At 49.2% G+C, this 27,025-nt stretch overlaps 7 protein-coding genes across 13 annotated transcripts; 4 read left to right on the forward strand and 3 right to left on the reverse strand.

The window, feature by feature from the left end:
* Window positions 1-1,514: 1,514 nt before the first annotated feature.
* FOIG_08296 (uncharacterized protein) lies at window positions 1,515-4,142 on the forward strand. Of its 2 annotated transcripts, XM_031208285.1 has the most exons (4): window positions 1,515-1,912; window positions 1,988-2,450; window positions 2,522-2,933; window positions 2,984-4,140. In XM_031208285.1, the coding sequence occupies exons 2-4, from the start codon at window positions 2,447-2,449 to the stop codon at window positions 3,306-3,308; spliced, it is 741 nt and encodes a 246-aa protein (XP_031062419.1). In that variant the 5' UTR covers window positions 1,515-1,912; window positions 1,988-2,446; the 3' UTR covers window positions 3,309-4,140. The 2 variants fall into 2 exon arrangements, with proteins under 2 accessions (XP_031062419.1, XP_031062418.1); XM_031208284.1 differs by having other exon boundaries at window positions 1,515-2,450; window positions 2,984-4,142.
* Window positions 4,122-10,473, reverse strand: FOIG_08297 (uncharacterized protein). Of its 2 annotated transcripts, XM_031208286.1 has the most exons (3): window positions 8,921-10,473; window positions 4,448-8,807; window positions 4,122-4,391 (listed from the first exon to the last, which is right to left on the reverse strand). In XM_031208286.1, the coding sequence occupies exons 1-3, from the start codon at window positions 9,151-9,153 to the stop codon at window positions 4,314-4,316; spliced, it is 4,671 nt and encodes a 1,556-aa protein (XP_031062420.1). In that variant the 5' UTR covers window positions 9,154-10,473; the 3' UTR covers window positions 4,122-4,313. The 2 variants fall into 2 exon arrangements, with proteins under 2 accessions (XP_031062420.1, XP_031062421.1); XM_031208287.1 differs by lacking the exon at window positions 8,921-10,473 and having other exon boundaries at window positions 4,448-8,834.
* A 1,229-nt stretch (window positions 10,474-11,702) lies between these two features.
* Window positions 11,703-13,640, forward strand: FOIG_08298 (uncharacterized protein; the record flags this gene model as incomplete). Its single annotated transcript, XM_031208288.1, has 1 exon — window positions 11,703-13,640. One exon carries the CDS (start codon window positions 11,703-11,705, stop codon window positions 13,638-13,640), a length of 1,938 nt encoding a protein of 645 aa, XP_031062422.1.
* A 421-nt stretch (window positions 13,641-14,061) lies between these two features.
* On the forward strand, window positions 14,062-15,525 carry FOIG_08299 (uncharacterized protein; the record flags this gene model as incomplete). The annotated part of the gene is made up of 1 exon (XM_031208289.1): window positions 14,062-15,525. One exon carries the CDS (start codon window positions 14,062-14,064, stop codon window positions 15,523-15,525), a length of 1,464 nt encoding a protein of 487 aa, XP_031062423.1.
* FOIG_08300 (uncharacterized protein) lies at window positions 15,450-18,104 on the reverse strand. 2 transcript variants are annotated; one of them, XM_031208290.1, is made up of 5 exons: window positions 17,881-18,073; window positions 17,668-17,836; window positions 17,415-17,612; window positions 17,173-17,365; window positions 15,450-17,125 (listed from the first exon to the last, which is right to left on the reverse strand). In XM_031208290.1, exons 1-5 carry the CDS (start codon window positions 17,962-17,964, stop codon window positions 15,583-15,585), a joined length of 2,187 nt encoding a protein of 728 aa, XP_031062424.1. In that variant the 5' UTR covers window positions 17,965-18,073; the 3' UTR covers window positions 15,450-15,582. The 2 variants fall into 2 exon arrangements, with proteins under 2 accessions (XP_031062424.1, XP_031062425.1); XM_031208291.1 differs by having other exon boundaries at window positions 17,668-18,104.
* Window positions 18,105-18,377: 273 nt separating this feature from the next.
* On the forward strand, window positions 18,378-23,901 carry FOIG_08301 (uncharacterized protein). 2 transcript variants are annotated; one of them, XM_031208293.1, is made up of 14 exons: window positions 18,386-19,441; window positions 19,529-19,893; window positions 19,941-20,157; window positions 20,206-20,939; window positions 20,986-21,159; window positions 21,206-21,368; window positions 21,418-21,765; window positions 21,815-21,935; window positions 21,985-22,056; window positions 22,106-22,156; window positions 22,202-22,266; window positions 22,316-23,027; window positions 23,081-23,461; window positions 23,514-23,901. In XM_031208293.1, the coding sequence occupies exons 1-14, from the start codon at window positions 18,676-18,678 to the stop codon at window positions 23,737-23,739; spliced, it is 4,395 nt and encodes a 1,464-aa protein (XP_031062427.1). In that variant the 5' UTR covers window positions 18,386-18,675; the 3' UTR covers window positions 23,740-23,901. The 2 variants fall into 2 exon arrangements, with proteins under 2 accessions (XP_031062426.1, XP_031062427.1); XM_031208292.1 differs by having other exon boundaries at window positions 18,378-19,893.
* FOIG_08302 (uncharacterized protein) lies at window positions 23,749-25,725 on the reverse strand. Of its 3 annotated transcripts, none has more exons than XM_031208296.1 (2): window positions 25,313-25,723; window positions 23,749-25,097 (listed from the first exon to the last, which is right to left on the reverse strand). In XM_031208296.1, the coding sequence occupies exon 2, from the start codon at window positions 24,821-24,823 to the stop codon at window positions 23,795-23,797; it is 1,029 nt and encodes a 342-aa protein (XP_031062430.1). In that variant the 5' UTR covers window positions 24,824-25,097; window positions 25,313-25,723; the 3' UTR covers window positions 23,749-23,794. The 3 variants fall into 3 exon arrangements, with proteins under 3 accessions (XP_031062430.1, XP_031062429.1, XP_031062428.1); XM_031208295.1 differs by having other exon boundaries at window positions 23,749-25,101; XM_031208294.1 differs by having other exon boundaries at window positions 23,756-25,104; window positions 25,313-25,725.
* Window positions 25,726-27,025: the final 1,300 nt, after the last annotated feature.

Raw genomic sequence — 27,025 nt, forward strand, 5'->3', positions numbered from 1 at the left:
CGATGGCTTGGTGTGGTGTGCATGATGAACTCAATGTGACGGTTAAAATACGGTGCAGCTAATGGAAGGCTTGAAGAATAGGGCGGAAGCTATATCATGGCTTGACTGCCGAGCATTGACTGCAAAATGACTGCTAGAGGCTGAGCTGACAGTCGTCGTCATGGCTGTCGATATTGCACGCATAAACCGCCAAGTATGGATACTCAAGGCCTATCTCACCAAATCGAGGCTGCTGAGGATGGATGGAATTTCTCGTATTTGAGCGCATTTAAAGTTGTATTACTGTATTCGTATCGGGGTACCACATCACATCATGAAGATGGTGTCGAGGTAAGGGACAGTAAATCACATACCAAAGTCTCAAAGTTGCAGTTCAAAAAGTAAGATACAGGTGAATCTTGTTCTCGGCAGGGGATAACACTCTAGAACACAATTGACCTGCCGTTTTCTGATAAATCTCTATCATGAGGTTTCTTTGTTGGGCAACATGAGAACAAGAGGCGCACGCATCGGAAATTGCAATGACGGAGAAACCCAAAATCCAGCCAATCACCTAAAAGGGTAGAAGTGGGGAAACACTATTTCAGGCACGCAACTCCGCTGAATGGCCTGGGCTGGGTACGATTTCGGCTCTTTTTTACCGTAGTCTCCCACTGAAAGAAAGTCAATAAAACTTGGGACCTCAGGTCTAACTGACAAAAAGATTTAGGTAACCTAGCCCAAGTTTAGAGGCCTCTTCGATGAGTTTCTTTTGGCACCCGGGGACAAGTTCAGCTCTCGAGACCTCTGTCGCTATGGAGAGTAGTTCATAATACAACCAGAAATGGTTAGATTGTGCCTGTCTACCTATACACGAGATGACGAGAGGCCTGCAAGACGGTAACGGTAATGTCGTTGTACGAGGTGGCACAGTCATACAGTTCAACATTAATACGGACCATGATAATGGATGATACAGACTGTGGGCTCTCATCAATGTTGTGCTGAAACTGAGACGCTCTCAGACGTTTCCTGTTCTACTGTAAGGGACGAAGACAGGGCCAAGTAAACAAAACGAGACGGAAAAAGAGAGAAGAGACACAAAAAAAAAGGGGCAGACATTATATGTATGCAATGCAAGATAGTGTTTCTGGTGAGAATCATCTTCTCCGCATGATGCATCCAAGTGCAAGTACAAATACAAATACAGTTACCGATGATTACAGAAACTCTCTTGTTGTCTTTGGACAAGCCCGCCAAGCCCAGGCCACTGGATTCGACCGCGTGATACAACCATACCTGAACTAAGATACCTGGGGTCCATGTACCGACACCATATGTAGATGGCATCCGGGCTTCCCGTAGATACCTGGGACTCAAGTCACTTGGCGCGGTCTTTTTTTGTTCTCGTACCGATGGGTTGGGGTTGGGGTTGGGGTTGGGGCTGCGCGGCTGCTCCCATCCAGTGAAAGTGCCCAGAGTTGACTTACGCGGCAAGTTTATGTTTGTATTCCAAGAATTTTCCCTCCCTTCCAGTTTTCTCCAGATTTGATATAGCAGGTGAATGCTTTGGTGACATTCATTTTACTGTGCATTCCCCTCCAAATGTTATCATCGGGTCATCTCCTCACAATTCCAATCCATTTCCGAGTTCGGCAAGACCGTCGCATCTAAAGAGACGAGACAAGACAAAGACAAACGGGCCCATCTCCCCCTTCCCTTGCACCCGCTGCCAGAAAAAAACACCAAAACACCCCTGGCCCTGGTCTTGTCCCGCTACAAAGTCGCCCGACTCTGCCGCTTACAGTGAGATAGTGACCCAGTTTTTCCCCGGCTGCAGGCTGTTGCTCACTGCTGTGACTTGCTCCCACCCACTCTTTTTTCTCTCTCTTCCTCTCTTCCCAGCCATCTCATCAACATCGATTATCGATCAGCAAGTGAAATCGATCCTTCTTTCGACCAACTACCGAATCCTACTGGGCCGTCTGATCTCACTGTTCTCTTTCAGACCCTAAAAGAAAGGAAAAAGACAAAGAAGAGAGGCTGGGCTTGGCTACAGTCAGACTTTGTTTATTCCCCTCTACTCAAAGTGGTTTGGTGACGACACGACTCTTTCAATAGCGTATTGCACAAACGCAAGCCAGCCTTGGCTAAAGACACAGCATTTCCAGGTCGCTTCTACGCTGTACATACCTACCTCTCCAGACCTTGTCTTGTCCTGTCTTGTCTTGCCTCCCTCACATACACACACACACACACACATACAAAGGACACTTCCCGCCCCCCGGTTCCACTGAACACAACCTTAATCCTCGTCTCTCGTTACTGTCTGTGTCTGTATCGTATCTTTTATCCTCACGATCCCGTCGCTCGTTTTCTCCCTTCGACACCGATCTCGACCTCAAATCACGACTTGGACTATCGATCTCTCCGAACTGGGCTTAACTGACCTTCAATTTTCGTCAAAATGGGTGCGTCATCCTTCGACTTCAATCCTGGTCGATTTCGCAAATCCCCTCATACTAACACTCAACTTGAACAGCCCAACAAGGAGGTGAAGCCCCCGTCACCACCATCGTTCCCTTCAACAACCAGAAGGTCCTTCCCGCTTGCGCCGCCGCTTGCGGTCCCCTCTACGATGCCAACGGTGCCTGTGTCCCTCCTCAAGTAGCCGCTGATGCCGGCCCAACCGCCTACACGCAATGTTTCTGTCTCGACCAACGAGTCGCCGCTTTCTCGACCGCCACTACGGGCGTCTGCGATGATGCATGTACCGCGGATCCCAAGGGCCTTTCATCAATCGCTGGCTGGTTCCGAAGCATGTGTAGCGTTTCGACTGCTCAAAATGGAGGAACAACAAAGAAAACTGGAACTGGCTCTACGACTTTGACAGGTGACGATGCTTCATCAACAGCTGGTAGCAGAGCTGGATCTAACAATGGAGGTGGTGATTGGTATGTTGACGATTGACTTACAACACCTTGAATTGTTCTAACTGAATCAGGATCTCCAACCATTGGCAATGGGTTATCATGATTGTTGTTCTCGTTGTCGGCATCGCAGCCATTTGGATCGGCGCCTGTATCTGGCGTCGCCGTTATTTGCGAAAGAAGGACCGCCAGACTCATCTCGGCCAGAAGCACTCCGGCTCCGCATCTCGACCATCCTGGGGTCCCGGCATGGAGGCCTCAGAGTCCGGAGGTCTTCCCTACGACGATGAATCGAACCGAAACTCGCACGGCCTGATGCTGCCGGGTGCCGCCGCCGGTGCTCCCGTCGAGGAGAAGCCCAAGGAGAAGAAGCGATGGATCGTCCGCGACCGAACATGATGCCCGCTCCATGCTCGATCTTGTTAACGCCAGTTCCGATCTCATAACGATTCTCCTTGTCATGTCCGAGTTCAAAAGCACTTCGACATTCTGTTCGCCTTACGATATAAACCGTGCATTTATTCATTTAAACGGCCTTACTCTATTCGATATTATCGAAAACATATGACTTTTAGTTGGTGAGGGGGGCTACATCAGCACTTAAAGAGGAGGAAACGAATGCATTTGGTAATAGCCACAGTTACATGCAGACACTTGATTATTCAAGCATGGTTGAAAGATGCCGTCTGCAGTATCTCTTGTGGCCCAATACTCACGCGTTTGTCGGTTGCCAGTCGTGCTGTGCCCCCCGTGGCGTTCTTGTTCATATTTCAGGTATATTCTGGCGTTGGGAGGACAAGGAGGGTTGGCGTATCCTCCTGATTGGTTGTTTCTGTTTTCGTTTTTGTGGTGGCTGTTACCACGGAGCGAGTCTCGCCTCCATTCCCAGCATGTGGGTGGAATGTGACGTTGGCTCTGCCGCGAGGCGAGGGGGGGAAAAAACGAAGCTGTTTATTTGTTCTACTTAGACCAGAACAGAAATACTCTCTGGTTAGTTATTTGGTCATCTTTATTACCTACAGCTTCCTGGGCATGGGAAGAGGTTTGGAGTCTATCCTTGATACAGCATTTACAATTTCACCACCCGCGAAATCTTCGACTCGCGATTACCAGTTCTTCTTAGTGCGATACATTGTGATCCGTAAACTTTGTGTAATGTTGCTCTACTCATAACAGTAACGTCTTCCGAGCAACGTCTCAATGTCAACAAATCGGAGAATCTAATCTGCACAATTTTCATTTTGGCTTTTCGCTCAAAGTTAATGCTACAACGCTTAAAGATGCTTGTTATTAACCTAATCAGGAGAATGCTATAGTAGTAGTTTGCGTGGTAGTGTATGTTTGATTCAAGCCCATGCCCAATCCTCAGGTCCCATCATCATTTCCTCCTCTTAAAAATTGGCTCTATGCCTTATTCTGTTCCTCAGTAGCGTCCATGTATAAGTCGATCAGGCATCCTGCCGACCAAGCTTGTGTGGGACTCTGTATAGGGATTAGTATACGATCAAAGGGTTCACATACTCAGAAAATCGACTTACAGAGTCAGCGCAGTATTCGCCGTTCTTTTGCGTCAGCTCTTGGAGACCAGCCCAAGGGCTCTCCTGGATCATCTTCTTGCACCCACTCAGTCTTCGGGTAACCTGCTGGAACGCCTCAGTGCGACCCTCAGGTGTTGTTCGTCTCTTGAGATCAAACTTGAGCAGGGCTCGGAGGAAGAAGCCAGTAGGCCAGATCCACTCGGGTCCCTGGTGGTAGTTACGGCCCTTGCTTGTAGCAAAATCGTCACTATCTTCACTGTTGACGTAGTAAGGGCGGTAGTTCAGATCCGCAGGGTCTAGAGTCGCCATTCCTTGGGGTCCCCGAAGGGCCTCATCGGCAACACACAGAGCATGCATGGCATGGTCTGGGTCGAACAAAGCGGGTGCAGTAGTCATGGCAATTGCAAAGTTAGGACGCAGCTGGTAGTCCTCATACTCCTTGCCAGACTTGTAGAGATCTTTGTAGATTCCTCGGCGGTTCACAATCGGCGTGTTGACGTCATACTTGGAATCGTCCTCGGGAGAAATGGGGACATAGTAGCAGCGCTCGAAGTTGGCCTTGAGCAGACCAGCCCAGTCTGCCAAGGAGATAGAGCCACCCTCGGATTTGTCCACGCTTGCATAAGCATATTTTCCATCCTCATGAAGCCCAGCGAGCCAGTCGAGAGTGCTGTACAGCATACCAGTGATCTCGATAGCAGCACCATCACGAGGAGTTCCGGGGATTCCCTTGGATCCTGCGCGTTCACTCTCGCCCATCTTGTCCATCCATGTGCCACAGTTGAACTGGTTACCGCCAAAAATGATTCCATTGCTCCAATCAACCTTGATCTCCTGGTTGAAACCCTCATCCTTCATTTGGGCATCAATTTGGGGACCGGCATTAGCTTCCCTGTATTTCATGCCTGAAGCATGTCTTTGGAGTGCTTCTTGGATAACCTCCTCAATGGTGCTCTCCTTCGAGTATGCCCTCTCATCGTTGGTGGGGAACCATGTGTCATCGTAAGGCAGGAAACGACGCTTGACCTTGGCCTTGAGGATATCAAGTCCCTCTGGGGCAAAACGTGTATAATCCTGAATGCACTGAAGGAAGAACCAGATGGAGTCTCGAGAGTTGTACCTGGGAGCATCGCCACTGCTGAGAAGGTTGGGGATCATGCCATGCTTCAATACACTGGCAAATGCAAGGATGTGTTCTCTGGCGTCGTCAAAACGGCCAGTACCGATAAGAAGTCCACGAAGAGCGATAAACACGTCTCGGCCCCAGCATCGGGCCCATTCAACAGCGAAGTGAGGAAGACCAGCAGCCAGAGAAGGAACCAACTTGAAAGGCCACAAGGACGCTGACTTGACATATCCAACTTGTTGAACACTGACCATGGCCAGGCTTTGCAAAAACCATTGCCCATCTCGGACGCTGGAGTTCATGAGCTCGAGAGACCTGTCCCAGCTTGCCATGTAAGCAGTGCGCAGGACAAGACCAAAGTAACGAGGGAGCAGGAAACTGGGGATCTTTCGGATGGCATCGAATCGCTCCTCTAGCCATCTCAAGGGTTGGGCAAGTGCCTCGTTACCTGGAGTGGCACTGATTCGCTGCAGTCTTGCAATAATGTAGTCCAGAGCCCATTCACCATCACGTAGGTTCTGGCACAGTGGGTGGGCCAGGTTGTTGTCCTTGATGATGTTCTTGAGAAGACTCCACCATCCTTGGAGACCAGCATAGACAAGCTTTCCATGTCCAGGAATATCGTAGACACCATCTCGACCATCGCTTTCGGCCCTCTCTTCAGCTTCACATCGATACATCAAGAAGTTGAGGTCTGTCAGACTGAGCTCATTCCAGGCAGCCTTGGACCCTGAGGTGACATAGTTGTCCAAGCCAGACGAATGCTCAGCAGCGGGGATCCAGGTCTCGAACAGGGCGATGCTTCCAGGAGGGAACTTGTCGCGCACAGTGATGGTAGTGTCGTCGCCATTGATTTCCATGCGGATGCCGGGTACGTCCTTAACTCGGCTAGGCAAGCCGCGCAGGAACTTCTTGTCCCCGAGCACTTGTTGCGTCGCCTCCTCACCAGCGTCAACCTCGAGCATCCAGCTACCCAGGTGTCGAGCTTTGGTTCCAGTGAGATGAACAGGGCTAAAATCACCGTTGCCATTGCCGTAGCCTGGGAAAGCTGTATGTGCAATGAGGAAGTAACCCTTGCGAGATTCAGGGTGCACTCGGTGAACAGTAATGTACTGGTCTTCGTGATGGATGTGAGTCTCGTCGTATCCATCCTTGCCCATCAAAGTGTGTATTTGGTTGAGCAGCTTCTTGACGCCGCCAATTCCCTCCTCGCCGCCTCCAATCTTAATAGGCTTCGTTCCAGACGAGGCAGATGTGTAGAGCCGGGTCTCGTTGACAAGGTCGACAAGCTTTGGATAGATTTCATCGTATCCCATAACACTTCCAGTAGCGCTGGAGCACATGCATACAAGAGCAGCGTTGGGAAGAGTATCACGGGCATCACGCTTCTGTGCCGGTGTTTCGTTGTCATGAGTGCAGTCCATGAATAGAGCATGCACTGGGCTTGGCTTGATCGTGCGAATAATCTCTCTTGAATGTGATACATGCCCATTCGTCTCGCCGTTCTTGAGTCTGGTCGGGCTACTCGATGGGGTGCGAACATCCGACTTGGAAACTTCATCGACCTCAAAGCTTCCAATAGGTCGGCCTCCGTGTCTGTGAACCAGTCGGCTAAGCTCACCCGTGCTCCATGCCTGCATGGCTTCACGAATAAGAGAGCTGAGACCAAGGCGCTTCACAAAAACGTAGTCCATCTCTTCAGAGCCTGTAAACAATTCGGCCACAACATACAAGTCAGGTCGCACCCGGCGAGCCTCGTCAAGAATGTGCTCAGCCACGTGAATGGGAGTTGAGTGACAGTTATCGATACGGAGACCGGCAAAGTATTTGGCCAGTGTGCGAGCATACTTGGTCATATGCTCCCACAACCAAGGGTTGTCTTCGGGACCTGAGCCGTATCGTAACTTGACACAGTCACCCCAGACAATTACCTCTCGGCGAAGGTACACCCTGGATTCAGGGCCAGCGTTATCGACCAGAGCATTACCGCCCCAAACCCATCCATTGTTGACCAAAGCCATCTCTTCGGGCTTGAGCTTGGATGTTGTCTCATTTTTGGGGAGTCGAGTGAAGTAAGGCTCAATTAGGGGGTTCTCCTTGTTGATCTCGCCAAGCTTGGGACCGTGGTCATCAAGTCGAACATACTTGATCCTGTTGAAAATTTGCTGAAGAATGTCATCCACTTCAGCATCATACTCTTTGTAGTAGTCCACGTTGAGAACCTCCAAGATCTCGACAATCTTGGCCCTGGCTGCCTTCTCATCGGAAGAACCCACGGACGAAGCCAAAAAGCTAGCAGCTACGTCAGGCTTGACGCGCCTTCGAAAGCGCTCACCCATTCGGTCGGTGCCTGTTAAACCAAACTCCCTGAAGAACTCGACTTGGTCCTTGATCGATGCAGATTTGGCGCTCTCTAACTTCTTCTCGAAATCTGAAGCGTCCTCAGAGGTGTATTTCTTTCCTTGAGAGAAGGCTTTGACTGCCTCGTCGGCATCTCGATCCACATCCACCGCATAGTATTCCCATAGCCTGATTTTGGCAAGGACCTCGGTCTTGATCGCATTCATGATGAGTAGCAAATCATCGGTAGACTTGACAACAGTGGGTAGTCCCAACTTTGTCAGGTTGTCGCTCAACTCCAAGAGACTTGTGTCTAGTTGATAAGCAGACTCGAGCCAGGGTGCTGTGATCAAATTGTAGCCTGCTTCGGGATGCTCCTCAAGCCATTTTGTGTTGTTTGCGGTGTGGTTTAGCACAATGTCAGTCAAACTCAGCAAAGAATGGTTACGTTCTAGGCTGTCCACCATCTTCTGCACATCCTCTTCTCCTGCTGGAAAACAAGCAGGGTCCCAGCCGAGCTGGTCATACAAACTGTATGGGGAGTTGGACACTCCACGCACCTGAAGAGGAGTAAAATGGATCATGTTGTAGCCGCGATCGCTAATACCGTGAAGGTGACGCTCCCAGTCATTGGGGTATTTACCCATGAACTTGCTAATGACGGAGAAGATTGACAAGGCAGGCAACGGCAATGGCCGGCCGTCAAGTTTAAGTCTAGGCGCAACATCGATATAGTACAGGGGAGTCTTATTGAGGTTCTCCTTCTGTTCAGAGCTATTTTCTAGCTCCTTCTTGAGGTCGGGCAGCTCAGCGTAGGTAGTGTAGAAGGCATAGGCACCAGGTTGGTAAATGGGAATGGAGATTTCGAGAGTTCGATTGAAATCGGGTGTAAGTCTGTAAAACGACTGTGTTAGTTACACGGAGTTGCGTGTGCTTGTTACAGCGTTGGGACGCTTCAAACTGCCTCAAAAGTGATCAATTGGATCAAAATGAGAGCCAGAGCTTACTTGAACTCGCGAAAATGATCGCGGCGAAACTCATCACCTTGGGCAGGGATGTTGACCCAAAGGCTGCCATGACGGCAGATGGACGAGGTGCCCTCAATGGCAAAACGAACCGTCACAGGCTCGTGAGACCTGGGCGCGAGATAGATGTATTCACCTTGCACCTGAGGTGAGCCATCATCGTTGAGCGGCAGCAAATAAACCTCGTTGGATGTCATGGTGTGCGGTGGACTCATGATGAGAGAAGAGAAGAGCGGGCGCTTCGTGCCCCGCGAAACGACAAAAGCACAGCTCGGTCAGACACTGAAACTGGTAGCCAAGGAAGCGCTGTTGCACTACGCAACGTGCCTGTCGCAGTGGAGCTATGATCGATAGCTAACGGTTCGCGTCCGCAGTAGGCAAGTTAACTTAGTGGGGTGCTCCGTGGTCAGTGAGCTCCGAAGACGCTGCTTGGGTCGTTTTAGTGGGCTCGTCGGTTCGGTTCAGGGATCTTGGATCTGGGATATCGAGCGGGATCGACGACCTGAGCGAGCGACAGGAGGGATGATTTCCCAAAGATAAGGTGATGGTGGGAGGAAGAGGGGGATAGGCCTGAATCAGCCTACGGCATAGGCCTAAAAAGGGTTGAAAGGGAGAAGAAAAGGGTGTCTAGGAATATTCAAGGTAGACGCCAATATTGGACGATGTTTTTGGAAAGAAGTGAGAGATTGAGCTTGGGGTTGACGAGGTGAAGGGCATGAGTGAGAGGAAGAGACAAGAGGGCAGGAACGAGGAAGAAATATTTCGTCTACACCAAAGAGAAGAAAGAAGAGAAGGGAAGAAGAAAAAAGCAAAAACAAACAGCTCCTCGATCAAGTCATTTTCATGTAACCGAATTTGGACAGCTCAACAAGTGCCTTATTTAGTACATACATACATACACACTCAGGTTGAGTGAGCTACCGCACAATGAAAGTACTATAGGTCAGAATCCTACTCTATCACATCCCATAGCTTCTGGTCGAATCCGTTAGATACAGTCATATCAGCTTTGTACAACCAAACCTTGGATGTTGTCTTTGGCGGTCAAGACGGGGAACCAGGTTGGTTGTCCGGGAGTGCCGGGTTGTTAATTCCAACAAGATACTGTTCCCAGTAGCTTCAAGAGACTGCAGCAGCTCTATCCTTTGCGTGGAGGGGTAGCAGTTGTCAGCCAACAACAAATCACTCATGGCCAATGGGGGAGCAATTGGCTTTTGTTAGTCGCGTCGAAGCTGAAGCAAACAAGGTACCGGGCCACGATGTTCCTGGCTTAGCTTCAAGAGGTTCTCGATATTGATACAACAGAATACGAGTGCAAGGCGTGCCTTGTACGGAGTTGGCCTAGTTTTGTACGTCTCCGAGTCAATTCATCATGGCGCTTCCAGGGGAAGCTTCGCAAGGCATGAAGAGGGAGGGTGAGGGGGAGCTTCCGTGTGCGGCTCTTGTTCTTTATAGGAAATTGATTGGCGGTCTTTAAATCGACGGTAGGCTCTGTATATACTGGACTCTGAAGGTTTTACCAGCAAAGAAGAGCATTTTACAGTAGTTTGTTGGGAATAACTCGAGTACTTACAATTGAGTCAAATTCACATGCAAACTTGCTTTTATGCAGTTACTACGTCATTGAAGTGCAATCCAATTTTCCCCCATCCCCCAAATTTCTCATCTCCATGGGTCCTAGCGCCTCCGTCATCTCAACATACAGGGCGGGGGGATCCTTGGAGTTCGTTTCCTCTAGGGCAGAGCTCGGAGCTGTTGCGCCTTGATCAGCAGAGGCTCAAGCAGAGTTTTTTTGTTAGTCGATGGACATTGATAGTTAGAAAATGTCTTCGATTGGTTTCTTGTAATTGACTGACAGGTTGACCGCTTGACCAAAAGCCAAGTACCGAGTCATGCAGTCAGATTGAGAGAATTAAGTGATGATCTGATTGTATACGACGAACTTCCTTGTCTGGTCTGCTGCGAGCAATAATGGTTTATGCCTCCACTCATATGGATCCGTGGAGAGTTGGAGACCTTCCCTGTTGATCCTTCTCCAAGATCGACAATTGCCAAAAATAGGTAGGTAGCTTACCCTGAAGCTATTCGGAGAACATGAATTGGTAGAAGCCACGAAGTCCATGGAGTATCAAAGGATGCTTCATTTTGGCACCAGTATTTCATCCCTAATTGAACCCAGAATTTGTATCATCCCACCGTATTTATTGTCTTGTAAAAAACTTTAATCTTAGACCTCGATGCATTTTACACACTATAATACTTCTAAAAGTGTTTTTTTTTTTTTTTTTCATAAGCTATGGCAGGCAATTAGATTGTGCCATGCTTTTAGCTAATGGTTTATGTAGACATAATTGAAGCCAGCTAACTGAGAAATGATCAAATTGAACTTGAGGAACGAGTATATATAGAGTCCTTTACTATTCAGAAAGGCAATTGTCGAGTTTCCAGGAGTGTATGAATGCAGCAGGTGTTAAGATGGCCGCTCTCACCGCCTGCCGTATACGGTCCCGGGCCATCGTGGGTGGCAGAATTTTATAAAATTTAGCCTCAGTTAACCACGAGCTCTCCAGCCATGCAGATCCTTTCCAAGCAACATTCTTATATGTTTCGCGTTTTCTGGAGATCAAGGTCGAACTTTGGCGCTGGAGCGATCTTGGATCTTACAAACCGCTTTTCGAAAACTCGGACCCTTAGCACAAATCGCAACTGCCGAGCTCTCTGCGACAAACCGATTGCGCATCGCCAATTTTCGACCACAGCAAAAATGGCGGAGAAAAAGGTCAACGTGGAAACCGTTACCGTCGAGGGGAAGGAGTTTAGGACGGTCACAGAGGGAAAAGCCACTATCTTGGTGCCTCAAGGTGCTAAGATTGGCGAAGATCGTGGGGAAGTTCAGCAGGTCTTCTACAATCCTATTCAGCAATACAACCGTGATCTCTCTGTTCTCGCGATCAAGACATATGGCGAGATGTCTCTGGAGAAGAGAAAAGAGCAGTACGAGTCAAGGATGAACAAGCAGGGCAAGAAGCGCAAGCGAGGCGATGACGAACAGAAGCCTACCGAGGCCGTGAACCCCCCACCACAGGATAAACCGCAAGCGACTGAAGAGGCTGCTAAACCCAACGATGCCGAAGCACAACAACCGAAGAAAGAAACCAAGCCCTCATTCCGTATCCTGGATGCGCTATCGGCGTCTGGGCTGCGAGCACTTCGATACGCCCACGAATTGCCTTTTGTGACATCTGTCAAGGCCAACGATTTGTCCGACACTGCTGCCGAGTCTATCAGGATGAACGCCAAGCATAACGGACTCGAGGACAAGATTACCGTCACCCAAGGCGATGCGCTTGCGCTCATGTATCGAGGCATAGCAGATGACTTGTCCAACAGAGACAAGGGTGGAAACCCGGGCAAGGCCAACAAGTTCGATGTTATCGACCTGGACCCTTATGGTACAGCTGCACCCTTCTTCGACGCTGCCGTGCAATCTATCAGAGACGACGGTGGCCTCCTATGTATCACCTGCACAGATAGTGCGGTGTGGGCAGGTCACAGCTATTGCGAGAAGACGTTTGCGCTTTATGGGGGAATTCCAATCAAGGGAATGCACTCTCACGAAGCTGGTCTTCGACTTGTTCTGAACGCCGTTGCTACCTCGGCTGCCAGATACGGACTGGCTATTGAACCTCTTCTCTCGCTCTCGATCGACTTTTACACCAAATTCTTTATCAAGGTGACCAAATCCCCGCAGTCGGTCAAGTTCCTCGCTTCCAAGACTATGCTGGTCTACAGCTGCGACTCAGGTTGTGGTGCTTGGGAAACACAGCCCATGTTGAGAAGCAAGCCCGCGCCGAATAAGAAGGGCAATGGCGCCTTTTACAAGCACACTATGGCCCAGGGACCATCAGCCGATAGACACTGCGAGCACTGTGGGATGAAGATGCACATTAATGGCCCTATGTATGGCGGTCACATTCATTCGCAAGAGTTTATTGAGAGGCTTCTGGCGCAAATTCCCAAGGCTGACCCCTCTATCTATGGCACGATGCCCAGACTCGAGGGTATGCTGCGAACAGCTCTCGAAGAGTATCTGCCTGGTCCTGAGGTCAAGGAGCCTGTCGATCCCAAGGATGCTCAGCTTGCAACCGTTGACCACTACCCATTCTTCATTATTCCAAGCCGTTTGGCCAATGTGGTGAGCTGCGTGACTCCAAGTGAGGACATGGTTCGAGGTGCCTTGATCCATCTTGGCTACCGCACTGCTCGAAGCCACTGCCGACCAGGAAGTATCAAGACTGACGCACCTTGGTCTGCAATCTGGTGGATAATAACGGAATGGATTCGCCAGAAGTCACCGATCAAAGAATCGAGTATCAAGAAAAACAGCGCCGCATGGAAGATTCTGACTGATGCTGGAATCATTGGACAAGAGAAGCCTGAGGCTGCAGAGGAGACAGCTAAAGATGGCTCTGCGATGGAGGGCGTGGAACAGCAGACTTCAGAGGCACCTGTCGAGGGTACAGCAGGTGCACCAAACGGCGATGACAAGCCCGTCCCTAGTGAGATGGAATTGCGCAAGACACTCGTCTTTGACGAGAACCTAGCACGTCTTGCACGAAGACGAGGAGAGCAAAAGCTGGTGCGGTACCAGATGAATCCTCGAGAAAACTGGGGACCTCTGGCTAAAGCGAGCCGTCGATGATAACGTACAATCTGACTAAAAGAAAAAGCACAACTTTTGATCATTTACTTCGTCTTACCGGTTAAAGAAGGCGATCCTGTGGGATTTTGAACTGATTGCGCGATGCTGGCGTGCCTATCATCTTTTCGTCAGCAACACAGCCCCACACAGGCCGAGATGAGTTTCACTGAGGGCTTTTGAACTTGGTTTCTTCATCATTCACAAACTCGTCTTTAAACACAATTGCGTATACCGCTCAGCTCCATACTCAAGCCTGGCGACTTTGATTCCTGTCTCTCTAGTTCTGGCCGCATTCTGTTTGCATCTGCGAGTCCTGTTACACGTATTCACGATTGGCCAATAGCGCCAGGTTACAATAAAGATACCACATATTCTTTTATTCTATCTCTTCTTCTCTTCTTGAACTTAATCATTTGCCGCAATGTCTACTACTTTGGAATTGCCTCACTCATCCGAAATGACAACCGTCGAAAATGTTTCTTTCACTGAAGAGAATCTGACATGGACTCGCACCGGGGCATCCGAGAGTGCTTCACGCCATGAGCTTGTCTTGGTTCACGAAGTGACAAACTCTCAATCGGGCTCCTCGCAATATCTACTATTTATCCTCAAGGAAGACCCAGAGAACAAGGAAATACCATTTCGACTCTCGATACTGAAGACAGACGAAATACCCACTGAGCTTCGAAGTCTCACGGTGGCTGGACTACCCTCTCATCTTAAGCACGGTTCTGCCAACGAGCATGGTGCCACAAGCCAGGTGGACATTATCGTCTCGATCAAATCGGGGGTTGGACTAGCATCAAAAGTCTGGGAAGAAGTTCTCCATCCTATTTGGACATATATCGCAGGAGATGATTCTGGCAAATCGACATATCGTCTTATTCACACAGTAAGCCCAGAGACCATCCGAGACTATGCAAAACAGTTATGGACTACATACGAGCGTTCGAAAGCGAGGACTATCGTGCTTTTGAGTGGAGATGGTGGTGTCGTTGATCTACTCAACGGCTCTGACGGGAACCAGGTGCCAGAGAACCCACCAACAGTTGCCCTTCTCCCTCTGGGCACAGGAAACGCCCTCTTCCATTCTACCCACAAGCCACTTTACACTGAGCCTGGCCCAAGCCCACTTGTACTCGGGCTCCGAACATTATTCCAAGGCGTTGGCGCTAATCTTCCCGTATTCCGGGCATCGTTCTCATCTGGATCCCATATCGTCAAGTTTACGGACAAATCCAAGGAACAATCGTCAACAGCGAACCCAAGTCAGCTCCAGAAGCAGGAGACTTCTGTCACACATCTTCAAGGAGCTATTGTAGCTAGCTACGGCTTTCACGCAAGTCTTGTCCACGAGAGTGACACACCTGAATATCGTGTCCACGGCGATAAGCGGTTCCATATGGTCGCTGAAGGGCTTCTGAAGGAGTCTCACCCATATGTTGCAAAAGTGTCTATTCGACGTCGAGGTTCTGTTACGTTTGAGGATATTCCTCGTGAGTCACATGCCTATGTGCTCACAGCTCTGGTATCGAATATGGAGCGAAAGTTCGCCATTTCGCCTGCTACTAAACCATTGCAATCACAGCTTAGACTTGTACATTTCGGACCAATTGGTGGGGAGCGGACCATGAGTGTCATGATGAAGGCGTACGACGAGGGTAGTCATGTTGGTATGCAGTGGTCTGATGGAGAAAAGGTTGGCTATGATGAAGTCGATGAAGTCAAAATCTCGGTTCTGGAGAAGGATGAGAGATGGCGGAAGGTGTGCATCGACGGGACTATCGTTGAGATACCTGAAGGTGGAAGTATGAGTATCAAGATGCTTGACCATAGTCTCTTTAAGATTCTGGCAAGCCCTGTTGTTTTAGAGAGCCGTGAATAGGCCTGAACCTAGACTATATACTCAGGAATGCTCTACATGCACCTCAATAAATATCCTCTAGTCTTGAAGCAGCTTCTTGACCCTCTTCTCCATCAGCCGTTCAAACTCATCCACGCCATTCTCCAATGTATCCATCTTACCACCCTTCAACCTGTACACAATTCGTCTTCGCATGACTTCCTCATCGTCATCATCTTCGTCTGTTTCTTCATTCTCATCCACCGCACCCTCAATCACGCCTCGCATAAACCATCGGTCGTGACTAACCAAAATCACTGCACCCTCCCAATCTCTCAATGCTTCTCTCAATGCAGTCACGGTCTCGTAATCAAGATGAGTCGTGACTTCATCCAGAACAAGACAATGGGGCCGTCGCCAGAGGAGACGAGCAAGCTCACAACGCACCACTTGTCCTCCTGAGAGTTTACACAGGGGCACGTCAGATGCAATTCGACCTGGAAGACCAAGTTGGCCTAAAAGACCGCGGAGATCCCCTTCTGTGAGTTCACCTTCAACTTCGCGAGTGAGAAGAGCGAGAGCTGTGAGGGCTGGTTCTTCACGACCGAGAGACTGCAGTGCCTCAACGGCATGTTGAGAGTAGTATGCCAGCTTCAACCGGGGATGCGTATTTAGAGTTCCAGATGTAGGTCGAGTTTCACCAACGAGGAGTTTGATGAGTGTCGACTTGCCCGCTCCGTTGAGGCCAAGAATGCCAATACGATCTCCCATGCCAACAGAAAGAGTGATATCCTGGACAACAAGTGGTGTCTTGGCTGAATACCGGAACAAAACCTTCTCGAGAGAGATCAGAGCGCCAGGGAAGCGCAGGTCAGGTGGTTCAGGAAGATTCACCACGACGGGGCGGTCTTCCGGCGGAATATCGATATCATCACGCGCAGTCAAGTGAAAGCCAGCAAGATCTCGATTGAGCTTGAAACGACCGCCCCTGGCGTTGACTTGCAACCCCCAGCGGTTATCAAGCTTCTTCTGACGAGACTTAGCCTGACGGAGTTTGTTGGTATCGTCATTGGCCTTGCCAGCTTTCATGTTGGCAGCGATGGACTTCTCAATATGCGCTTTTTGCTTATCCTGAGCTTCTTTCATGGTGGTGAGCCATTGTTTGCGCTCACTTTGCGATGCTTCGTAAGTAGGAAAATCGCCATGGAAGTAAGTAAGTTGCTTGTCTTTGAGGATGAGCAGATCGGTGCAAAGAGAGATGAAGTCGCGATCGTGCGATACGAGAATGAGGGTTGGTGGGTTCTCTGTTTCTTCCAAGTTCTGGAGATAGCGTTGCAACCAGATGATTCCTAAGAGGTCGAGAAAGTTGGTAGGCTCATCAAGGATTAGGATGTCAGTTTCCTGAACCAAAGCCGTGGCTAGAGAAGCACGCATGTGCCAACCACCAGACAAACTTGAAATGGGTTTCTGGATAAGAGTTTCAGAAAAGCCCAATCCAGTCAGGATCTTCTTAGCCTTAGACTCAATCTCTGATACACGAGTTGGATCGACCTGTAGTTGAAGATCGGCTAGCATATCGACTGCTTCTTGGGTCTCAGCTTGAAGAGTCTCGGGTGAAATATCCTCATTGGATTGTCCCAACCTATGAAGAATTAGATATAGTAATGAAAGATGGAAGGAACGTTTTACATCTCATTCGACTCAGCTACGACCTTTTCGAAGGCAGTGAGTGCCTTGCGAGCTTGCATTCCGCGAGCACCACTGCGAAGCCGAGCATCTTTATCGAGACGGAAGAGACGCTCTTGGTGCTTTCTGTGCTTCAAATGCCTCAATGCTCTGACTGGAGTAAAGGGGTCAGAACCATTTATTCCTTCTGTTAGATCTGCATAAAGAATTAGACAAGTTAGTGGTTGAAATGGTAGATGGAGTACCTTTGATATCCTGTTCGATGGCATGTTTGGCTGTAGCTTTTTCGATGACTTGTTCCAGCACAGATGCTTTGTCGCCATTGTTGGTATCGGGTTTCTCCTCGGACTTTTCATCAGTCAGTCTAGTTTGCTGTAAAATAGCAATCCTAGTCTCTTCTGGGATGCCTGGGATGAGTTTCTCGGCGATGGCTTTGAGTAGTGCTGGGTTATCACTGTTAGCACCTCATCAACAACAATATCATGCAAACTTTCTTACTAGACTTTCCAGTTCCATTACGCCCAACAAGAGCATATCGTTGGCCTTCCTTAAGTCGAAGTTTGGCCCCAGCGAGAATCTCAATGCCCTCGCCCTTTGCCTTTGCTTTTCCCTTGCCAGAAGGTTTGTCGCCTGAAGTCACGGTGATGTTGACTCCATCAATATCAAGCTATCCATGGTAAGTAGGGAATGGGTGATGAATCGGTGACAAACCTCGCGATGATTGGTGATTTGAAAGCGCGTCTGTTTGGAGCTGCAGAGAATAGTCGCTACAGATTCAGAGGCTGCCGACGTCATAACGGAGGTTAAAGAATTGAATAAACCGACAGGAATAGTATACACGATCTAAAATACCAAAGCTGAACGAACTTGAGTTAAAGATGCAAGCGCTGTAAGTCGAAGCTGCCCTGAAAACAAGGCTTGATGATATTGATGAATTGGTCTTATTTATTAATTCTTCAACAATCGGGGGATCTACATGCACAGTGTATAATTTCGATACATTTTTCTTGGCTGAAAACTTTAGTAGTTGCGCTATTCGCATTCCCTATTCGTATGCGACTGTTTGCTCGAATTGTCGCCTCTAGTGCGGTTGAAGTGCCACACCATTTGTGGTGTTACAAGTCAGTGACTCACGCCGAATGACTTGGCTCAACTCGCAATTACATGCACTTCTCCACGCTGCAATTAAAAGGAACATCAATTTTAGAAGAGAAATGGCGCTCTGACTGACTTTATATAATTGTGGTGCATGCTTGAGTCATACTTCCTTGTCCTTCCTTACGTAGTTTGAGTTGCATGTATCTCTATCTCATGAGAACTTGTTGTTCTCAGGTTGATATTTACCCTATTATCCTCGGATTACTACAGTGATTAAACCACCTTCCTAATTCTGCCTCTCCTGTCTTATCACTTACGGCCAGGGTATTCGCCAAATAAATAACAAACACTCACTTCCCCCTTGGCTCTCTTATTTCTTCTTTTTGCAACTTCGCTCGCTATCTCAAAATGAACTCTTCCGAGAATCTGTGCACTTTTTCCGTCGATGCTTCTTTCGGGCCCTTTGTTGGCCCTGAATGTCGCGATGGCTTCGACTTCACTCTCGTCTTTGAACAATCCATTCTTGTGCTGTCTCCAGCCGCTCTTCTTCTCATCCTCGCTCCTGTTCGTCTTTTTCGTCTTCGGAATGTCCCCGTCAAGGTCACTGGCTACCGTTTTCGAACTGTCAAATTGGCGTTGATCGCTCTTTTGGCTGTGCTTCATCTCGTGCTCGTTGTGCTCTGGGCTACGCGCCCTTCCAATTCGCGTCTAGATCGCGTCTCTGTCGCTGCTGCATGTGTATCCTTTGCTTCGAGCTTGATGTCCTGTGTCCTCTCTCGTGCCGAACATGCCAAGTCCCCTCGTCCATCGTCTCTCTTGAGTCTGTTTCTCGCCGTGTCTTTGCTCCTTGATGTCGCGCTCCTTCGCACCCTCTGGCTTGTCCCCATGAGCACGGCCATTCCAGCTGTTTTCACAGCGGCCTTTGCTCTGAAAGCGATTATTGTCGTTTTTGAAGGGTGGAGCAAAGCTCCGTACCTTGTCGCCGACTCCGGGCCCCACTCTCCCGAAGTCACGGCCGGACTGTACGCCCGAGCCGTCTTCGCGTGGGTGACTCCGTTGCTGCTGACGGGATTTCGAAAGCTTCTACGGCCGATGGATCTGTTTGAGTTGGACGAGGAGATGGGCTCAGCGGCACTGATTGACGGGTTTTGGAAGCATTGGCATAACCAGAAAGGTTTGTCCATTCTCCCCTTCTTAGATAGCCATATAGTATTATACTTTAAACTCTTCTGTGATGTCCATGTACTAAATGCTGGCTTAGCTCCGGCTCGCAAACACCGGCTGATCTCATGTTGCGTCATGACACTGCGATGGTCTATCATCGCTGTTGTTCTTCCTCGCCTGGCGCTTCTGGCATTCACTATATGCCAACCACTCATTCTCAACCGACTGCTGGTGTTTCTCGACGATATTTCTCAGTCTATCAACATTGGTTACGGTATCATCGCAGCCTACGGTCTTGTTTACTCCGGTATTGCGCTTTCACAAGCCCTTTATTGGCATCGCAATGCTCGGTCTGTCACATTGTTGCGTGGAGTGTTGGTGTCTGCCGTGTTCTCCAAGGCTACCGATCTGAGTATCACAACAACAGACGATTCAGCGGCGGTGACGCTCATGTCCTCTGATGTAAGGACTCTTTTACCAAATCATGTGTTGGACTAACTATTTGATAGGTCGATGTTATTGTGAGGGCCGTTAGAGAGATCCACGAGTTCTGGGCAAACATCATACAGCTTGCCATAGCTACTTGGCTACTGAGCACTCACGTAGGCTATGCTGCTGTAGGTCCCATTATAGTGTCGCTCGTTGCGCTCATTGCTACGGTTCTCGTTTCGCCTCTGGCGCGCAAGTATCAGATGTCTTGGTTAGACAAGACACAGAAACGAGTTGGTCAGTTATAAATATTCTAATCTGTCAAAACTTACTAATGCCGGCCAGGTATCACTTCTGCCATGATTGGACACATCAAGAGCATCAAATGTTCAGGCCTAGCTCAAAACCTGTCTGACACCATCCTCAACCTCCGAGCAGATGAGATCAAAGCCTCGAGACCATTCAGGATCGTCAGCAGTGTCACGTCCGCAATTGCTCAAGTCCCTTTACTCATGTCTCCTGTCGCGGCATTTGCTCTCTTCCAAGGGGTTGCCTCGAATTCCGGCGAGACACTCGATGCCACTAGACTTTTCTCCGCCCTGTCCCTAATCATTCTCCTGGCACAACCACTTTTCTTTATGTTTGAGGTAATTCTTGACATGAGTGCTGCTTTGGGCGCCTTTGAAAGAATCCAAATATTTTTGACTCAAGAGTCTCAAAGAGATTCTCGCCAACAACAATCAGTTGTGGAGTTGAACGCACCTGATCAAGGAAACAGAGACTCTATCGAGCTACGAATGCTGAGAGAACCCTCATTGACATCTGCAGCAAACTCCAGTATGAGCGATGTTGTTATCCAAGTCTCCGACGCCAATATCTCGTGGTCAGAGGATCGTGTCATTCTTCGAAACTTGTCACTTGCCGTGGGCCGCAACCAGCTTGTCCTACTTCTCGGCCCAGTTGCGAGTGGCAAAACCACTCTACTGAAAACGCTTCTTGGAGAGGTTCCCAATATAACTGGATCAATTGATATTCATAGTAAGGGGATTGCCTGGTGCGAGCAAAGTCCTTGGCTCCTGGTATGCCTACCCGATATTTTTACTTGTTCCCAAGCTAACATGCCAGAACCGAACAATTCGTGAAAACATCATCGGCTACTCGCACTTCGACCCTGTTCTATACCAAGCCGTTGTTAAAGCTTGTGATGTAGAGAAGGATTTCAGACAACTTACCCAGGGTGACAGCACCGTTATTGGCAGCAAGGGGCTGGCCCTCAGTGGAGGTCAGAAGCAACGAGTTGTAAGTCAAGACCAAGGGAGTAATCGGCTATATACTAACTAAATAGGCATTGGCCAGAGCTGTCTATTCAAAACCTCGGATTGCTCTCTTCGATGATGTCTTTAGTGGACTGGATGGCCAGACTGCCCGTACTGTGTTCGAGAACCTCTTTGGCGAACGTGGTTTGCTGAGGCAGTGGAATACGACAACTGTTCTTGCGACTCAATCGGGTATAACACTCCAAGTATTTCTCAAACATACTCGCTAACGGGATCATAGTTGACTTTCTATCGTCTGCTGACCACATCATTTGTCTTAACAAGGATGGGAAAATCTCCGAGCAAGGCACATTCTCTGATCTCAAAGACACTGATGGCTATGTGCACTCCTTACTGAGAGACAGGGTTCATGGGGTTGAAGCTCCGACGCTTGAAACTGACGATATCAAAGAACAGGCCTCCAAGCTAGCACAAGAGACTCCAAAACAACAAGCCAATGAAGAAGATACACGCAGACAACGTGGGGACTCGACTGTATATCGATACTACTTCAGCAGCACTGGTGGTCTTTTTATGATAGTCCTTCTGGTACTCGAGATCATCTGGGCTTTTCTAGAAAGCTTCCCAAGTTTGTCACCTGGCATCCAGTTACTGTTCGAGATACTGACATAGACTAGCAATTTGGCTGAAATTTTGGACTGATGACAATGCGAATGGAAACGATCAAGCGGGTTACTACCTTGGTATCTATGCCGCTCTTCAGGTTACCGCAGTCATCTGGTTTGCAGTTCTTATATGGTACTCTATACAGATTCTCGTCGCACGTACTGGATACTGACTGTAGCAGGTTTGTCATTGTCCTGGTAGCGGCAAAGTCTGGAATAACTCTGCACAAGAGACTGTTATCTACAGTAATCAGGTAGGTCTATGGATTGACGTAAGAATGGACTGTCAACTAATCCTCCTAGGGCACCTTTGTCTCTCTTTACCACGACAGACCTGGGGTCAATCACAACACGGTAAGCTGATATCGCAGGAGTAGTTTCGAAAGCTAACACACGGAGGTTCTCGCAGGATATAGGAATGGTAGACAAACAGCTCCCCCTTGGTCTCGTTGTGACTCTCGCCAGTAAGCCAAGGCCCCGGCTCATCAACTAAATGCTTTACTAATAGAATAGGTTTCTTCGGTGCCATCGCCAAAGCCGGCCTCCTTGCCTCTTCAAACCCCTATATAGCAGCTACATTCCCTCTCCTAGGAGCTGTCTATTTCTATCTTCAACGTGGTTATCTCCGTACCTCTCGTCAGCTCCGTCTGCTCGATCTCGAGGAGAAAGCCCCTCTATACACCCAATTCCTCGAAACGCTCTCTGGTCTAGCAACAATACGAGCCTTCGGATGGAACGATGCAGTTATTCAGGCCAACCACACTCTCGTAGATCGCTCACAGAGGCCTTTCTATCTCCTCATGATCGTCCAGCGTTGGCTCGTCCTCGTCCTCGACCTGACCACCGTAGCCCTGGCTCTTCTTCTCGTTGGTCTCGCGGTTCGTCTTCGTGGGGAAGTCGACGTAGGTTTAACGGGCGTATCTCTCGTGCAGCTAATCTCGTTAAGTGAGACCGTGAACATGCTTATTCAGTTCTGGACTTCTATCGAGACATCCATCGGTGCTGTAGCTCGCATTAAGCAATTCGCTGAAGAGACTGGCGAGGAGAACTTACCAGGAGAGACACACCAGCCGCCAGCCCAGTGGCCTGACAAAGGAGCTATACAGATCCACAACTTGACTGCATCGTATGGTGACGGAGACGGAGAAGTTATTAAAGCTCTTGATGCAGTCAGTTTGGAGATCAAGGGAGGGGAGAAGGTAGGTATTTGCGGTCGCACAGGAAGGTCAGTATTTTCACCCCAATGCCTCTCTCGCTCTGACCGTCTTTTGTTCACAGTGGAAAATCATCTATATTTCTTGCTCTTCTCAGACTACTAGACTCTACGTCTGGCAGTATAATTATCGATGGGATCTCTCTATCTTCTGTTCCTCGAGAAACGATCCGTAGTCGTCTCATCACTCTGACGCAAGACCAGTTCGTACTCCCCGGCACGGTTCGACACAACGTTGATCCGCTTGGTATCTACTCCGACGTGGAAATCAAAGAGGCACTTCGTCTTGTTGAACTATATGATTCGATCGAACGACATGGGGGCTTGGATGCTTCGTTTGATCAAGACACGTTGAGCCATGGGCAGAAGCAGCTCTTCTTCCTGGCACGGACAGTGCTGAGGAAGAACGACGGGAGAATCGTTCTTCTGGATGAAGCAACGAGCAGGCAAGCCGAACAAACGATGCAACTACGAGCTAAGGAACTAATAGAGCCATAGTGTGGACCAAAAGACAGAAGAGACCATCAAGGCCGTCATCGAGAGCGAGTTCAAGGACCACACCGTCGTGTTTATCACCCACCGTCTGGATACGATCATCGATTTCGACCGCGTAATTGTGATGGACAAGGGATGCGTCGTCGAGGTCGGTGAACCAAAGAGTCTCCTTGCATCAGATGCCAAGTTCAAAGCTCTCTGGGCAACCGGACATCGATCTGGAGAATGATTCACCGGCAGACAAATGCTGGGAGACAATGCGCATCCTTTTATGAGTTTACTGTCTATATATCATCTAAGCTGTCGCGTTCTACGACAATAAATCTTCCCTTGCCTGCTCTCATGGTTCTAATGTGCCTTTCGACATCCTTGGCCGTTTGAACTCCCTCTCGATAACGCAATCTCTCAGATGGCATTGCATCAGGACCAGGCGTCCACCCTGTATAGAGCCGAAGCTCAGTGATCTTGCCCCAATGATCGGCCCAGTTGACAAAATCATGCCCAGTTTCGGCCATCAGTGCAGGGAACCAAGGGCAGCAACCTGTGAGGTCAAGAAACTCGAGCGCATAGAGATTCTTACTCAGCATGCGCAATACGAGTAAAGCCTCACTCCAATCGTGATCAAGTGAATGTGAATAAAGGTTCGTCCCGCCATAGGTATAACGACCTTGCGGGCTCGATACGGTGGCCAGGCGAGACCTCGGTGTTAAGCATGGTTCGGGCCAGTAGGCCAGACTCAAATGCGTGAGCGTGGTAAGCTTGGGAGACAGGGAAAGCAGCTGCTTCCATGATGCGGATGAGGCATGTCCGGGATGCAGGGCGAGTGAAAGGTGGGTGAGGTTGGGCAGCAAAGTTCGGGGAGGGCTTGGAATACTCTCGGAAACGTCCCAGGATTCCTGTAGTTCTGTCGTAGGTTGATCTTCTCTGGCAGGGAATAACAAGTCACTGATCTCTTTCAGTTTAATTGACCGGCATGCGGAGCCCGAAAGATCGAGGTAGTTTACTTCAGGATTCGAAGCTGTTAAACTATCCAACTCCGTCTCATCAAAAGTGTCTGGCGGCGGTAGCAGAATGAGCTTCAGATCACTCAACGACAGCCCAGCTTCACTGGCAATTCCAACATAGCGGATCAGAGCTGCCTTCAAATGGTTGGGCACAAAGTACAGATGGTACTGATTGTACACTCTGTGGAAAGCCCACTCGTATGCGAGTTTCTGCAGCACGATGTCTATCAGACTCCCACGCTCCGGGAGATAAGTCCCCGGCAAACAAGTATCTTCCAATCCTCTTGTCTTCAAGCGCGACTGGCTCATGGAGGAGGCCTCATGAGCAGCATCCGATGAATTGCGGGCGACCCAACTCCTAGGCGGAGGAGGGCCAGCAGGGAGTCTCCTGCCATTGCCATCGAATCTCTGACGGGCAAGACGGCGAGGAGCGGGGGCCGGTGTGTCTGGGATCTGGAGTATCTCTCTGATGGCCGGGGGTACACTGGGAGCAGCAGCAGGCAGGGCTGACTGCGAGGTGGAGGAGGGGCTGATCGAGGTACGACGCAGGTTTGCTAGCAACTCATTGACGCTTCGGGAGGGCCTGTCTGCTGCGTATTACTTGTGAGACTTTGGCTACCACGCGGTTTGAAGATATGGGGAAGAAGGAGGGGTGGTTTGAAGGGAAGCGAACCGAGAGGTGGCCGGACGCCGGACGAATAAGAGGAAAGCAGAGGGAGGGGTGTGTGCTTGTGTCAGTCCAGCTGCACAGACATGATTGTACAGCACAGAATAGCAAGCAAGCACTGCAGCACTCACCAGAACTATTCGTCGATGTTGACGCAGTCGGAGAAGCCGTTGAGACTGGCTTGAAGGACTTGATGTTGTTCCTTTTCTTCGGCATGCCCGGGACAAGCAGTGCACTTCTCTCTACTGCTGCTGCTGCGCTGAAGCTGGAGGAGTGAGAAGAGAGTCAATCAGTCAATCGAGGTGCGACGACGCTATGAGGGTATTTGTCTATTTGTCTAGGACCGTGTATCAGTCTCGATGAGTCAAGCAAGTACCGTAGACGCCCATCGTCTGCCTAATTCTGAGTCTCGCGTGGCAGTGAGTGAGTGATTGAGTGATTGAGGGAGTGAGGGAGGGAGGTAGAGTGGGAGCCCAGTTTGACCGAGAAATGATGAAGGATCGAAAGAGTCATCATCAATGAATGGGTCCCTCATGAGTCCTCAGGTAACCAACAATTACGTCTGTTTTTCGCCCATGACGGCAGTTCCAAGCTGGTCTTAGTGTCCCCACAGGCGCCAAGCCACTGCCGATGAGCGCTCACAAGTCATCGGACCCCTGTTGCCCTGATAGTGGATGACTGTCCACTGGACATGAATGAGCTTTCGGTATGGTACCTTCTGGTAGGTAAGTAGAGTACCTAGAAAGACACGAGTTGAGTCGAATATTGATAGACTAGATGATATCGGCAGATTTGTCAGAACCATGACAAACTCGGATGGATCACAGGATTGCCAATATTGATCATTTGATAAACTTCCCCAATGGAGTTGCTATAGTAAGGTAGCTATCAAGCAAAGATACGCCCATGCACCCCATGCCTCACTTTCACTTATTCGGTATAAGACAATGGAAATGGATTCGATAATCCATGTAAACCTGAATCACCGCCAAAGCCCAAACAATAACGCATGGTCTCTAATCTTGTTTGTTTGCTTGTTTGTACTCAGTAAGCCAGCCCTTTCATGGATCATTCAGGACCAAATGCATATGCAATGAAATGCCATGTAATAACTGCACTCTATTGCCGTGGCTTGTCAAGACAAAAGCCCCACCGGCCGGCGATGATGTGCATAAGGCATGGATGCCCACCTACTCACCTCGACTTACACGACTGCGCTGAGGTGGTCTAGGATTGATACGGACGCTATTACAATGTACCAATCGCCGATCTGAACTGTACTCACCCTTGAAATGGGGTCTATTATTATCTTGCATCAGAATATCCGATACCTCGTCTATTGGTCTCTACCTAGGTAGCTAATGCAATGCAAGTCATGAGCATGTCAGTCAAATTATTTCGCAAAGAATCTGATACAGAAGTTGTCAACGGTCTCAAATGTGTGCGTACAGGTCGGAGCAAGGATCTTGGATAGACTGTCCGGATACCTGCATGCCTCAAGAGTTGGAGCATCAGCCTGAGAACTGCCGCTACATCATCCTGCAATTTCTGTTGGTCATCTAATCATAGAAACAGTTATCTGTCACCGCTACTTGTCTTGGCCATGTTTTCTTACCCCAGAGACTAGTGCTTCAGAAAGCGATGCTACTAAGGTAAGCTCGGCAGTTCTTCGTTGCCTCCCTGGGGTTAACGATGGGATATCCATCCTGGATGTAATGGATCAACGGTTCCTGAATCGTTTGAGCGCTCATCGGCAAGGCGCCACCGCGAACTATGGACAGCTGCGTGCCAAGTTTCATCCAGGGAGCTGGAGGGTTGCACAACCTCCTTCGCCACCAAAGTTA

This window comes from Fusarium odoratissimum, assembly GCF_000260195.1.
Source record: "Fusarium odoratissimum NRRL 54006 unplaced genomic scaffold supercont1.12, whole genome shotgun sequence".
NCBI lineage: Eukaryota > Fungi > Ascomycota > Sordariomycetes > Hypocreales > Nectriaceae > Fusarium > Fusarium odoratissimum.

Bases quoted from the DNA above. Each gene is read 5' to 3' on its own strand.
- FOIG_08296 (XM_031208284.1), top strand. The intron at 2,934-2,983 runs GTATGTTGACGA...TAACTGAATCAG, and splicing joins AACAATGGAGGTGGTGATTG to GATCTCCAACCATTGGCAAT.
- FOIG_08297 (XM_031208286.1), bottom strand. From the start codon at position 9,153: ATGAGTCCACCGCACACCATGACATCCAACGAGGTTTATTTGCTGCCG. The intron at 8,808-8,920 runs GTAAGCTCTGGC...GTCGTTTTACAG, and splicing joins GATCATTTTCGCGAGTTCAA to ACTTACACCCGATTTCAATC. The intron at 4,392-4,447 runs GTAAGTCGATTT...ATCCCTATACAG, and splicing joins GCGAATACTGCGCTGACTCT to AGTCCCACACAAGCTTGGTC.
- FOIG_08300 (XM_031208290.1), bottom strand. From the start codon at position 17,964: ATGACGTCGGCAGCCTCTGAATCTGTAGCGACTATTCTCTGCAGCTCC. The intron at 17,613-17,667 runs GTAAGAAAGTTT...GTGATAACCCAG, and splicing joins TAATGGAACTGGAAAGTCTA to CACTACTCAAAGCCATCGCC. The intron at 17,126-17,172 runs GTAAAACGTTCC...AATTCTTCATAG, and splicing joins GTAGCTGAGTCGAATGAGAT to GTTGGGACAATCCAATGAGG.
- FOIG_08301 (XM_031208292.1), top strand. From the start codon at position 18,676: ATGAACTCTTCCGAGAATCTGTGCACTTTTTCCGTCGATGCTTCTTTC. The intron at 21,369-21,417 runs GTATAACACTCC...ACGGGATCATAG, and splicing joins TGTTCTTGCGACTCAATCGG to TTGACTTTCTATCGTCTGCT. The intron at 21,936-21,984 runs GTACTCTATACA...TGACTGTAGCAG, and splicing joins TGGTTTGCAGTTCTTATATG to GTTTGTCATTGTCCTGGTAG.
- FOIG_08302 (XM_031208294.1), bottom strand. From the start codon at position 25,397: ATGCCGAAGAAAAGGAACAACATCAAGTCCTTCAAGCCAGTCTCAACG. The intron at 25,105-25,312 runs GTGAGTGCTGCA...AGTAATACGCAG, and splicing joins AACATCGACGAATAGTTCTG to CAGACAGGCCCTCCCGAAGC.